This window comes from Nothobranchius furzeri, chromosome 2, assembly GCF_043380555.1.
Source record: "Nothobranchius furzeri strain GRZ-AD chromosome 2, NfurGRZ-RIMD1, whole genome shotgun sequence".
Taxonomy (NCBI): Eukaryota; Metazoa; Chordata; class Actinopteri; order Cyprinodontiformes; family Nothobranchiidae; genus Nothobranchius; species Nothobranchius furzeri.
The window spans coordinates 76,747,160-76,760,373 of record NC_091742.1 but is presented as its reverse complement, the minus strand read 5'-3'; the positions used below and the strand labels follow the sequence as shown (position 1 = coordinate 76,760,373).

Genomic DNA, 13,214 nt, shown 5'->3' with positions numbered 1-13,214 from the left:
AGAGGAGGGGCCCCAGGACAGAGCCCTGGGGCACACCTGACTTGACTGGGGAGGGTTCTGAGGTAAAGGATTTTAACTGGATGAACTGAGTGCGGCATTGAACTGAGTGCATTTGACCCAACAACAGTAACAGTCGTCCTGCCAAAATAGAATAAACAAAAGAACGAAAAAATTCATAAAGTGGTTCTCTTGTACTTGTCTAAAAACCTCCACAAATAACATGTTTATGTCTATATCACCAGTTGTTGGTCTCACTGAACCACTACACTTCTATACTTGGATCTTCCACTACACACTCTTGTAATTAGCAGCAGAACACCACAGGTGTGAGAGGTTCTCCGCTCAGTAACATCACAGAAGAAGAAACAGCCGGCTGCTACCACATCAACTTTAGAACAGACTACCAGAGTCGCAAAAAAGAAAAAACATCTGAAGTCACAGACAGAAAAAGACATTTGGACCTAGAAAATGGTGACTGGTGTTTAGCACCATCTCGTTTTCTCTGGTAATGTGGGTCTCTGGTTTGGGCAGAAGCATCTCAGGAAAGAAAGGGGTGAGAGTTCCGTGACCATGTTTGCGTTCAAACATTGTGTTCTGTAGATGTGCTATTGCAGCTTTAAAAGGCGTCCAGGGACCTTTTTGTATCGCTTCCACCTCCTCGTTTTTAAAAATGTAAAATATCTCTGCATGTCATTAAGATCTCTATAAAGCGATGTCTGACAGCATCAAGTGATTATCAGCTCAACCATTTATGTTTTTGGCTGGAACATTTAGAACTTGGATAAATGTCTGAATAATAGTGTATTGCATAAACACTTGCAGACATATCAAAAATAATGAGATTTTGAACAACTTGTTGAGGGTTTTCCATGCCTCCATATAAAACCTTTATGTTTTCTAATCTTTGGTCACAACAAAAGAGATTTTCAGGGACAAAGAGCTTTCAGATGAATTGAAGACTTCACACAAACAACAGCAAACTTTGTTGTAAAGGCAGGAACTGTCTGTGTGTTTAACTGGTGAAGCCTGACTGCGTCTGAAAGTAGAAACTTGAATAAACCTGTTATACAATGGTACCAAGGTCAGCATTTCCAATGGATGGCTAAGATGGAAATAAACGTGTGAATGACTTGAAAATAAAATTAGTGATCCTGCTATTTTTATTTTAAAAGTAAATACAACTTTGTGCATTTCTATGAAGGATTTCCTTGAGGAAGTGAACTGATTTGTAGTGTCCTTTGCTTACTGCACAGGGAATTTCAGTTTATCTTCTGATTAAATCAATACAGAGACTCAGACATCTGCTTTTAAAATCCTAGCTAATCACTCTCACTACTCCTTGATGTGTCCTCTTTGGTCAACAGTACTTCAATTTGCTGTCTCCTATTGGCAGGGGGACCACACGTGGGCGACCATGTTGGGGCAGAGTGTACGTCTACAACCGGTTCCCATCCAGAGCCTATCAGAACTGGAGCGAGCCAGGTTACAGGAAGTCGCATTGTACCACCTGGAGGAGAAGGATCTGGACTTCAAGATAAGCATCCCCACAGGTGAGACGGGTCATAGTGGTGTTTGTGAACGGATATTTACTGGTGACTCAGCTAAAATCATGGTCATAGAAGTGTTCATTTAGCTATTAGGCATCTTTATTCCTTATTTAAACACAACAAGGACATCTGCAAAGTTTTTAGTTATTGTCTCCATTTTTACATGACACAGATAGATCATAGTGAATAAGCAGGACTTTAATAAAGCTTTAAGCCTCATTTATGAATGAACCCCTCTTGTTGGATTTTAGGATTAGGGTTTGAGATTTGGGAATGTTTTTGGGGATATTTTATTTAAATGAATACTCAGAAGATATACATTTGAAAACTAACTTTTGAACTTAAATTACACACTAAAAACAGTTGGGTTATTTCTTCAACCCAATTACTGGGTTATAAATTCAGAGCTGTACCCATATATTGGGTTATAGGGTAATTGTTAACCCAAATCTCTGGGGTTTTTGACTGGATTGTTTGTCTGTGAGTAGATTAACCCAATAATTGGGTTAGGTTCCCACTCCACTTCAGTAGGTGGCGGGAGTGCTCTTTGAAATTTGCTGGTCAAACAATGAGAAATCTGGAAAAGGAGGAAGCTTAGGCAGGAAACAAAAGTAAACTGTTTACAGTCATTGTGCAAAAAAAGTCGTCAGAGTGCTTTTAGTCTTACTTTTTGTGCCTCTTTTGTTCACATTGGCGTTCCTTTCATTCATCTTCACCCTGTGTGGTGGCTAACACTAGCTTAAACACTAGCTTAAATGTTTGCCAGCGAACCACTACTGACGGTCACTTGTCCACCGTTAGTACACGAGGGTTGCTTACTTGCTAGCTAACAAATGTGGCTCTTACTCAAGGGTTGGTTAATTTTAACCCTTATAATTGGCTATCCACTTGTAAACACAACAATCCAAAACTTGGGTTGATGAAAATAACCTAGATATTTGGGTTAAATTAACTCAGAAAAACAGTCGGTCCCTCTTAACCCGTGACTTGGGTTTAGCTAACTTCCAGCCAACATTTGCATTCAAACATTGGAACAAATTTCAGTTGGGTGATTTCGATTGTTTCTTTAAAATTGGCTTAAATTAAATTCATTCAACATTTTCAACACAGTATTTCCAGCATTACCTCCAAAGACAATATGGTTTGGTTACCCAACTGTGTATGCTGAGTGTCAGAGCAGACAGTGATAATTCTAGGCTGTCTAGACCAAACTTGGAGTTACTCCAAACCAACATATAGGATTTGTGTCAGGACACACTCAACTCACCGGTTCTATGGAGAAGGCTTAAAGCCAAAACATGATCTTTTGTTAACCTTTGCTAAAAACCTTGGACCCTCTAACCTAATGGTTTTTGTGGTCAACCAGGCCTTCAATTGAAATGGAACAAGAGTCTTAAATAGATTTTAATGACCAGATCTATCACAATAATGTCAAACCACCAGTTTTTTTAAACAATGTAACAATCTCTAACAAAGGGTAGGCTTAAACCAAAGAGGATCTCTCTATAAGCCTCTAGAGTAGTTTGTCCTTTTTTGTTGTTGCACTGCTATTACGGTGACCACCATCACCTACACACATTAGTCTGGCCGTCCTGTGACATAAGGGCTTGACATTCATTCACAGCTAAGCATTGGTGGATTCGCTGTACTAATTAAATGCTCTTACAACACACACAGTATTAAAACTGCATTTGCTTTGCTAAAAATGGAGTGATTAACCTGCTTTTATTGTCCGTTGTAACACCAACTTGTTCTCTGTGTTGTGGATGTTGTTGGTGCTTGCTCAAACATTACTTTATTTATGCAATCAAATACATGCCCATGCCTATTTCTCAAGCAATAAGCAACCACATGTACCAATATTCATTTTATTGCTGAACTAGCGTCATTAAGATCCTCAGAGAGTCCGCTGCTCCTCCACATCAAGGGGAGCCAGTTGAGGTTTTCTGGGCATGACCAACCGGAAGACCCAGGACCCACTGGAGGGACTATGTTTCTTGGCTGACCAGGGAACACAGGAGCTGGTCCAAGTGGGTGGGGAGAGGGAAGTCTGGGCCTTTCTGCTTAGGCTACTGCCCTTGCAACCCGACTCCGGATAAGTGGAGGAGAATGGATGGAGAGATAATGGATAGATGACCATAGAATCAATCCATAATCTGTTTTATTTAGCTCTATAGCACTGGCGATATTGGGCTATGGTCAGTTAGGTTGTCTGTATTTGTTCAAACCAGTCTACATTGCTATTGGCACTTGTTTGAGTTGTACTTTCCTGCTTCGGGCACCAAAATAACCTTACTGAGAACTGTGAAACAAATATGCCAAAGACCATTAAAGCAATGACAATCTTGATGGGACCTGTGATGAACTCGTGACCTGTCTAGGGTGTCCCCCACTGGAGACTGGCAACAGCTCCCTGCAACCCTACTGAGGATGAAGCTGTCTGGATAATGGATAGACAGCAATCTTGATGGAAGGAGAAACAAGTGCTATACACCTCCAGAGTAGATGCCATATTTGGTGCAACTTTGATTTTTACCTTGTGACTAGATTAGCCTTCCACTGACCCTCTAAATCATTATCTCTGCCCTTATGAACAAACATAAAACTGGTCTGCCTTTTGAACATCAATATGCCCGATTATTCACTGTTAAAGCTTCATTAAATCTGTCTTGTGACTGATGGAGTTCTCTCTTTGAAATATTAAAGATTTTTTCTGTAAGATGCAAGACATAAAGTACAGAGATGCACCTCTTTGGGATGAAAATCAAGCTGTTATGTTGGTCAGATTTCAGACTCTACTATAAACTCTGATAAATCTTTAAAATATGAAAGCATTTTACTTCTCCAGAGATTTATTTATACTCACATTCCTCTCCTTACTTCAGGACTACTGCCTGCTTTGGAATATTGTGTAACTCCTTAATCCATCTGAACTCTAAATCCATCTGATACAGTGAAGCTGTTGCACTTCAGACTGAGAAGTTTTCTTTTTTTTCTTGTGCTTGTTGAGGTCCGAGAGATCGTTGTAGTTCAGGAGGGGTGCAACAACAAGCAGCTGATGCAAAAAGTTGTGTTTGTTGGTTCTTCTCTCCTGTGGGAAAACTGCACATCAAATGTTTTTTCTTCTATTTTTCTCCTATACCGCTGTTGTCTCACAGGCCAGAACAGCTACCCCTCTCGACTGCTTAACTTTGACCATAATTCTCATTGAGATCCAACACTTTGTTTTTCAGCCACCAGTCAAATTCAGTTAGATATCTTCAGCTGTTTTGTCCTAAAACAACATCACTAGATGCACTTGGAAACAGTGTCTCAACTTGTGTTGATGTGATTGTGGAATGGATGGAAAAAAGTTTCAACAACTTTCTTTTAGCATTACAAATCAAAAGTTTACTCTAAAAACATAAAGATGTTACCATTAACTTGTAGGGCATCAAAGCATGTACAATGGTATGGAAAGTCTCTAAACATCAGCAGCTATTCCTTGGAGGTCACAACGAAGAGGCCTTCAGCAACGTTCCCAGACCTCCACTGTTACTGGCAGTTAAGCTTAAACCACAGCGTCAACAGTAATCCATCTGTTGTCTACTTTTGTTTAAAAATGGTCCCTAAAGACAGTGGAGATAAAAAAATACTAACCATCTACATCAACATTTGTTTTTGGCAGATCTACAGGGCAAACTAATAAAATTAGATTATAGTGCAAAAGTTCATTTATGTCAGTAATCCAATTTAGACTGAGAGACCATCTAAAGCAGGGCTTTTCAATTCTGAAGGGCTGGTATCCAGCGAGTTTTGGTTTTTAATCCTGCTTCAACACACCTGATTAACAGGCTTCTGAAGAGCCTGATGCTCAGCTGCACATGTGATTCAGCCACTGAATCAAGTGTGTTGGAGCAGAGAAACCACTAAAACATGCTGGATCCTGGACCTTGAGGCCCGGAATTGAATACCCCTGATCTGTAGACTCAGGAACCCTTTGCAGGTGTTCAGGATTAGAGATTAGATTAGAGTGTGACACTTTGAGTTTAGAACATTGAACCTTTATAATATTTTAATTGTCTGATATTTTGAATGTGGAGTTTTTATAAGCTGTAAACATAATCATCACAATCATAACAAATAAAGGCTGAAACATCTTGGTTTGCATGTAACAAGTTTATCTCATATAGTTTCACCTTTTTAGTTGAGTTACTGACATGAATGACCTTCAGGTCTAAGTTTTTGAGTTTCACCTTTATTTGGACTTTTGAGCTGCATCCTTCCAACTAGGGCTGGACGATAATTCGATAGTGATATATATCGATTGATAGACGTGAGGTGCGATAGAAAAAAAAAGGCTTGATAAAAATGTAAGGGAAACTTGAGGTTCTTACATTTTATTTAAGAAGCCGAAAGGCGTGGGATTCCATAGTAAGTATGAAATCCACCATACGGTTCGGTGGGTTAGTCAAACCAGAAGATCGGATCTTTTTAATGCAGAGATTATGTAACCGTTATGTATTCACTCAGAGACAACAGAATAGAGAGAGTCGAGTTTAAAAGTTAAGAATTTTTATTAAACTAGGCTTATTTCAGAACTAAGTGTATGGTGTGACTAAAAATGGATGAGACGGTGAATGGATGACGTATCATGTAAATCAGAACCAGCAAATCTGAAGAAGCGATTAGTTCTGATGGGAACTGAAGGTGTTGTTTTGGAATAAGCTTGGGTTAGTTTCAAAACCGCATGAGACACCATCAAGCCGGTCTACTTGCCTTATGGAAGTCCTCTGGTGAGATCAGAACGTCGAGGCCCAGCGGACCCTCTCTGGAAACCGAGCTGGTAGAAGCAGCTGCGGTTCCGACCAGACCCGTCTCGAGTTACCTCCGGCACACGACTCTTTATTGGCGTCTGTTCAGACCCAGCCTGGGTCAGAGGAGCTTTTATTCTGAAAGGAGCTGTTGTGGTCGCTGGTTGTTGTAGCGACTAGATTTCCTCAGCTTGTCGAGGTTCTTTTGGTTGAAGAGTTAAAGGTCGGATTGGCCACTCCGACGCTTGCTCTGGAATGCTTTGAACTGAACATTAGAGCTGACGTGGCTCAGTTTTATACCTCAGATGTTATGGATTATTGTCGAATGAAAATTACCAAACACCGTCAGAAGCACGCCTCTGTCAGATCTGTGAGGTTCTGATTGGATTAGTGAAAGAATGTGTTGTGTCTTTTAACACTACGTGAAATGAGTCCTGTTGGAACATTTAAAGTTACATTACTTATTATATTCTATGATCATAATAAGATAATTAATATTTTAATTTCACAGGCCAGCCACATCTTATTATTGACTAACACTTTGATGGATTAGCTTTATTAAAATAGAGTTATTTATTAATTAAAAGAAAAGAGTTCATTCTTCGTTCTTCTGTCTTCATGCTGGAATGTAAACAGTTTGGAAGTGAATGCATGACCTTGAGGCTGTTTCATGCACACTGACACTGTGTCAAAAGGAAATAGCTGTTAGTGTGGAAATGGCTCCTTCATCACGTTACAAAAAGTTCGGTAGAAAAAATTTTTTCTGCTACTTTAGCCAATGGGGCAGCTTACTACTAAACTCAGACTTACTTCCAACCAATCACAAACACACTTTCCGTCATCTAACCCCCTCCCCTGTGTCAATGGTGAAACCACAAAGGAGAGCAAAACATGTCGCAGCAAGACGAGGCTGAGGAAATTATTCCAAAAAGAGGGTTTAGTAGTTCGTCAGCATGGAACTATTTTGGCTACTATAAGTCTGACAAAAACCAAACAACAGTCGTTTGCAGGATTTGCAGAAATGTGATAAAAATGAGGTATGGTAACACCACCAACCTGTTTTACCATCTAAACCGCTCACACCCGCAAGAATACGGACTGTCTAGCTCACCGCACGGCTCTAGAACGTCTTTGGAGGAATCCTCTGCACCCACCTCTGCTAGCTCAAAGGAAGCGAAGCAAACCAAACTGGTCTTCGTTGCTGGCAAAAAATATGACAAAGCCTCCAAGCGGCATAAAGACATTACCCATGCAGTAATGTGCTTTATAGCCAAGGATATGCTACCTATAGTTACAGTTGAAAAGCCTGGTTTCAAACTGCTTCTCGCCATTCTTGACCAGCGATATGAAGTGCCAGGCCGCAAGTATTTCTCCAACACAGCGCTTCCTAATCTGTACAACCAGTGCAGGGAATCCGTCCAAAACGAGCTGTTATCCGTGTCCTTCTATGCCACAACGCGGACCTCTGGTCAAGTCGCACCTCTGAGCCCTATCTCAGCTTGTCCGTTCATTGCATGGATGGAGATTGTAACCTGAAAAGTAAATCTCTGGAAACGGTTTACTTTCTGGAGGACCATACAGCAGAGATAATAGCAAAAGGCTTAACCGAGTTACTGGAGTCATGGGGCCTGGATGAAGACAAACATGTGTGCATCACAACTGATAGCGGTGCCAACATTGTGAAAGCCACTGAACTCAACTGCTGGACTCGGCTGCAGTGTTTTGGGCATCGCCTGCACTCAGCAATTGGTAAGTAAGTTGTTGCTTTAGTGAACTGGAATAAATTTTAATGGCCCTGTTTTGGCTTACAAACTAAGCCAAATATTTTGTCAATAATATAATAAAAGGTTATGAAACATTTATATTTTAAATTGCATGAAGATAAGCCAACAATTTAAATGACCATTAAAATATGTGTTATTACATAGTGTTTAATAAAGTAATGGTTAACACAAGTTAGGCATCCATTTTACATTAAAGCTTTTATTTCATGCATTTTAAAACCTCTGTTTCAGGTGCATCATCCAAGGATATGCGAGTAGAAAGGGCTGTTGCTGTGTGCAAAAAAGTTGTTGCAGCATTTTCATATTCCTGGAAAACGAAGAGGAAGGCTGAGGCTCAGATACAGTGCGGGGTCCCTCAACACAAGCTATGCACGGAGTCGCTGGCCAGATGGGGATCTCGACAGAAAATGATATCAAGAGTGCTGGAGCAACAGAAGCCCATCTCCCAAGTCCTTGCTGCTGATAAACACACCCAACACCTGGTACTACACTGGCAAGATATAGACGTCTGGGAGTCCATGAATGAGGCACTAGGCCCTCTGGTGGACTTTAAAGACAGTCTCTCTGGTGAGTCATATGTGAAGCCTGTGCTCCATTTGTTCCACTCTCAACACCTGCATGTGAGTGAAGAAGACAAGTCACTCACATAAGAGATGAAAACCAAAATCATGGGATACCTTGATGAGAAATATGCAGACCCTGACACAGATGACATGCTCGACATGGCAACCTTGGTTGACCCCAGATTCAAGATGACCTACATCAAGCAAGACAAGGTAGAGGCCATAAAAGAAGGGCAGTGGTGGAAACCATGGATGCTGGCCAGTTTCATTCAGGGGCTTCAGAATTAGCAGGTGAGTTAATTAAGATGAATAATTGCACTCATTCCTGTTAAAATTATGTAAACTATTCATAGTGTTTTCATTGAATCTTTACTTGGAATTTTCAAGTTGGAAAATGTTTTAGCATAGTTAAATATGTTTATCAAACTATTTAACCACTGTTAAATATCTCATTGTGTCCAGTATGATTTAGTTTCAAACATTTCAAGCTGTTTATTTCTGCAGAACTTAATTGTGCTCCTTTCTGTCTGTCTCCCCCCCCCCCCCCCCCCACCCCCCACCCCCACCCCCCCTTCTGTTCCAGGTGCTGTGCAACAGGTACGGATGCTGCTGGAGAACATGATCCTCCTAAACAGAAGCAGCGGAAATCCTTGGGTAGCTTCTTCAAAAGAACGTGTCCTCCTGCCCCTTCTGCCTCTCAAAATCTGACTGAAAAGGAAAAGCTAGAGTGAGTTGGAGAGATACCACTGCTGTGGTGGAAGGACAATGAGTGTGTGTTTCCAAGGCTGAGCGTACTTGCAGAAAAGTACTTATGCATCCCAGCCACCAGCTCCCCAGATAGACCATCCAAATTCACTGATGCTGACTTCCTAAAAAAGAAGAACCGGAGCAATGCGGACATCCACATAGGATGGGTCCTTGCTACTCCTGAATTTGGGCACAGTCTTGGTCACATCCTGTGAGACATTTATAAATATAACAACGTCCTTCCAGGACATTATTGGAGACATGTGAGATCCAAAAACAGGCTCAGAACTTCTCTAGATGTTTATCCAGGAGCTCTTTTGGTCCAAAGAACAACAGACCAGTTCTGAGGTGGACTGTATTCTAAGGTTTCTAATACCAATTGCTTGATTGTTATCTAAACATTAGCAAAAAGAAACACAAGAAATCAGAAAAAACTAAGAGAATGATTCCTGATGTTCTGTATTTTCAGCTGAGTTCATGTTGTGGTCATTAGCCCTCGGTTCCCTCCACATGTGTTTCAGGAGGAAAAGCTACAGTGCATTAAAGTGGGCTGCATTCCACTTCTGATGCTGCGCATGCTTGTTGCTGTGTAAAAAACCTTTTATGAATGGAACGCAGCCCTTGTTAATACACATGGGTGCTCTATTCTTCATTAAAATGGACTCAATGTTTCCCCTTGTTTTATTCAGCTCGTGTAAGGCATCTCTGTGCATGGACTTAGCTAGCTGTCAGCTGGTCTATAACTAGCTGTTGTCATGCCCTGTTTCATTTAAATGTTTTATTTTAGTTGGTTCTGGGATTAAAAACCTTCAGATTTTAATCTGGTTGACAACTGGATCTTGGGTCTAACTTTAACAAAACCTCACATTTCCTAGAATTTCTTAAAAAGTTTGTTTGCTAGTAAAAATTTCAGCATTTGTTTTTATTATCAAAAATGACATTAAAACATTGATCAGTGTACAGTTTAATTATGCAGCACATCTATTGGGATGGCCAAAGTTCACGACTGTCAGGCCAGCTATGTTCAAATACATTATGAAATCAAACCAAATGAAAATAAAAACTGAACCATAAACCATTTAACACAAGTGTTAAATTATTTTTGTTCTTGAAAAAATTGCACTTTTTTATTTTTATGTTTTTACCCACATATTGTTTTAATGGAAGTTGTTCAGTTTGTTTTAATGGTTTTAATTTCAGATACATTAGCTAAAACCAGACAATTCTTACATATATACCCCAAGAGATTGAGGGTTAAGGGTTTGTTTGAAGGTTTTGTCTCCAGGGAATAAATCTAATCTCCCGTTACAGTAAGTGACAACAGAGGATCTGTGTGTTTCTCTCGTATGAAACTTCCTCTGAGACTCCCTCCTCTCCTCACTTTCTGGAAACCTTCTGTATTCACACACATCCTTTTCTGTCATCAAATGTGAATTTTTTTGTTCTTTACATTTAAACCTCTGAAGGGTTGATCACTTTATAAAACCATGCATATAACACAGGAAAGGTCATGGTGACAGAACACCCACGGATGTCAGATATCAGCTGAAAAACAGCCCGTTTTGTCTCCCTTGCTTAAAGACAAAGCTCTCCCTTGGCTGTGTGTCAGTATTTCAACTTTTTTTGTCTGCCCTGCGGTGAAATTTCCTCTAGGTCTACAGTTTGAGCTTTACCTCCCACCTTGTTTGTCTTCTCTGTTGCTTTCTCACAGCTAGATTTCTGTTTTCCCTTCTCAGGTTTTCTCATTGTGTCTCCATGAAATTCTTTATCTTTGCCCTAATATTTTGTCAAATGTCTCCTGGAATAATCTCTGGTATGACTTCTCTGCAGTTTAGGTTAACTTCAAATGTTGTGAATATTCATTCAATGTGTTACCTGAATTGTGCCAGGGAATTGTTTGTGAGCCACATCAGTGGTTTTGGATCAGATTTGCTCTAATACGTATTTGGCTGGGTTTTTTTTCTACTGTTCCATTTGTGTAGCTCTCTAGTGTGTGTGTGTGTGTGTGTGTGTGTGTGTGTGTGTGTGTGTGTGTGTTGTTCTCTCCTTCCACTCCCACCTGTTGCTTTCTCTGCTCTGTTCTAAACAATTCTGTTGCTGCCTGCTACTAGCAAGCGCTAAAAACAAGCTAACGCTAGCTTGAGCCAAATGATACCAAAATAAGCCACAAAGTCAAACCATCCACATTGTTGAACAAAAATATGATTACTTACAAGTCCAGTGGCAACAAAGCCAGGTCAGCATCAGTCCTTGATATAGCTTCCTCAGCTCCTCAGAGTGTAGGCCACGCCGATGTTTACTCTGGTGTTAGCTTTGTGCTTTGCCTCCGAAGACATTATTTTCCAGGCTTCTCCATGATGTCATCAACTGACTGGCAGCCAGTTAAGCTGGAGCAAAAGCGGGGTGATGTGGGTGTGTTTGGAGGACTTGGTCAGAAGCGGAGCACAGGCATTCTGAACCACCTGTAGACGTTCAGGGAGGTTCTGAAAAGTGAAAAGAGAGTTGCAGTAGTCTAAGCGTGAGGAGATGAAGGTGTGGATAACTGTCTCAAGTTCCTGAGTGGAAAACTGGATAACTGGCAAGTTGCAAACCATTAGGTGGAGTGATATAATGTCTGTGGTTAGCAGTTTTAGCCTCGACTTCAGCTCTATGGAACTGTGGAGGTCTCGAATGGCAAGATGTCCAGTTCATACTGTTCACAAACGCCAGAATGACTGCGTTCACTTTAACGTTCATCAGGCAAAACACAAGTGAGTTCAGTTCATGTTCACAAAAAATATGAACGAGTTGATGAACAATTGTTCAATGAACTCATTCAGGCACACGACTCCCCATGCTGCTACTGCTTCTGTGTCACTCCACCTAACGGTTAACCAGTTAACCAGTTTTCCACTCAAGCTGGCAGAGATCACAGTTCCTTTCTTTCCTGACATACCTGCTCTATTTTTCTCCGGAGCAGTCAAGCAGATTCTTCAGCTTCTCATTATTTCTAAATCTGAGTTGTAAACACCTCTACCTCCAAGGCTGGATCACTGACCCAATTCTCCTTTCTGACACCATCAAATATTCTTCCCTTAAGTGGTGTATTAACAGCTCTGGTTAGCTTGGAAGAAAATCAGGACCACTCGGATCCAGGCTTTCAAAGGTGTAGCATTGATAAAAATTGGTGGTCCAATTTTCAAGAACAAACGAATGTGCTGCCTATTTTGATGTTCAGCCAATCAGAAAGTGAGGGGATGGAGGTATGCACGACTTTTCTCCAAAGTCATGTTTCATATCACGAGATTTCCCGTCTTACTGTGGAATGTCTGAGTGAATGTGGTTTGTGTGTAGTAGTTTTTGCTGAGTTGCTGCACACCACACCCTGCAGGAGCAAAACTGGTAAATCTGTGTGTGGGCTCTCATGTTTTGAAAATTGACACATAAAAAATGCTGCCTGGATTATAGGCAGCACAATGATTGAGGAAGACCTTACACAAACATGGGTAGGTTTTCATTTAAATGCATCCATTTACTTCAAATAAATGTGAACTATAACTGCAGTAGTATATAATATGCTGATTGGTTGGTAGCTAATTTAGATAAACAAAAGTTTAATAGCAATAACCATGGAATTATTTGTTGAATTTGAGGTTCAGAGCATCAAAAGATTGGATAGTTATACAGTAGTTACGTTTTATTTTTTTACATAAGCATATTTTCAAGATTCCTCAGTAATTTTTCAGTATGTACAAGCCTCAGCTTATAGGTTATGGGCTTATGGGCTGCATGGTGGTGCAG

The 13,214-nt window shown here is 40.5% G+C and overlaps 1 protein-coding gene across 3 annotated transcripts in view; it reads left to right on the top strand.

The window, feature by feature from the left end:
• Positions 1-13,214, top strand: part of arhgap36 (Rho GTPase activating protein 36) — an 81,494-nt gene that overhangs the window by 46,491 nt on the left and 21,789 nt on the right. For all 3 annotated transcript variants that reach the window (XM_015946377.3, XM_054747466.2, XM_015946378.3), the window contains exon 2: positions 1,394-1,550. In XM_015946377.3, the coding sequence (XP_015801863.3) occupies positions 1,394-1,550 (157 nt within the window). The remainder of the gene's footprint in view (positions 1-1,393; positions 1,551-13,214) is intronic.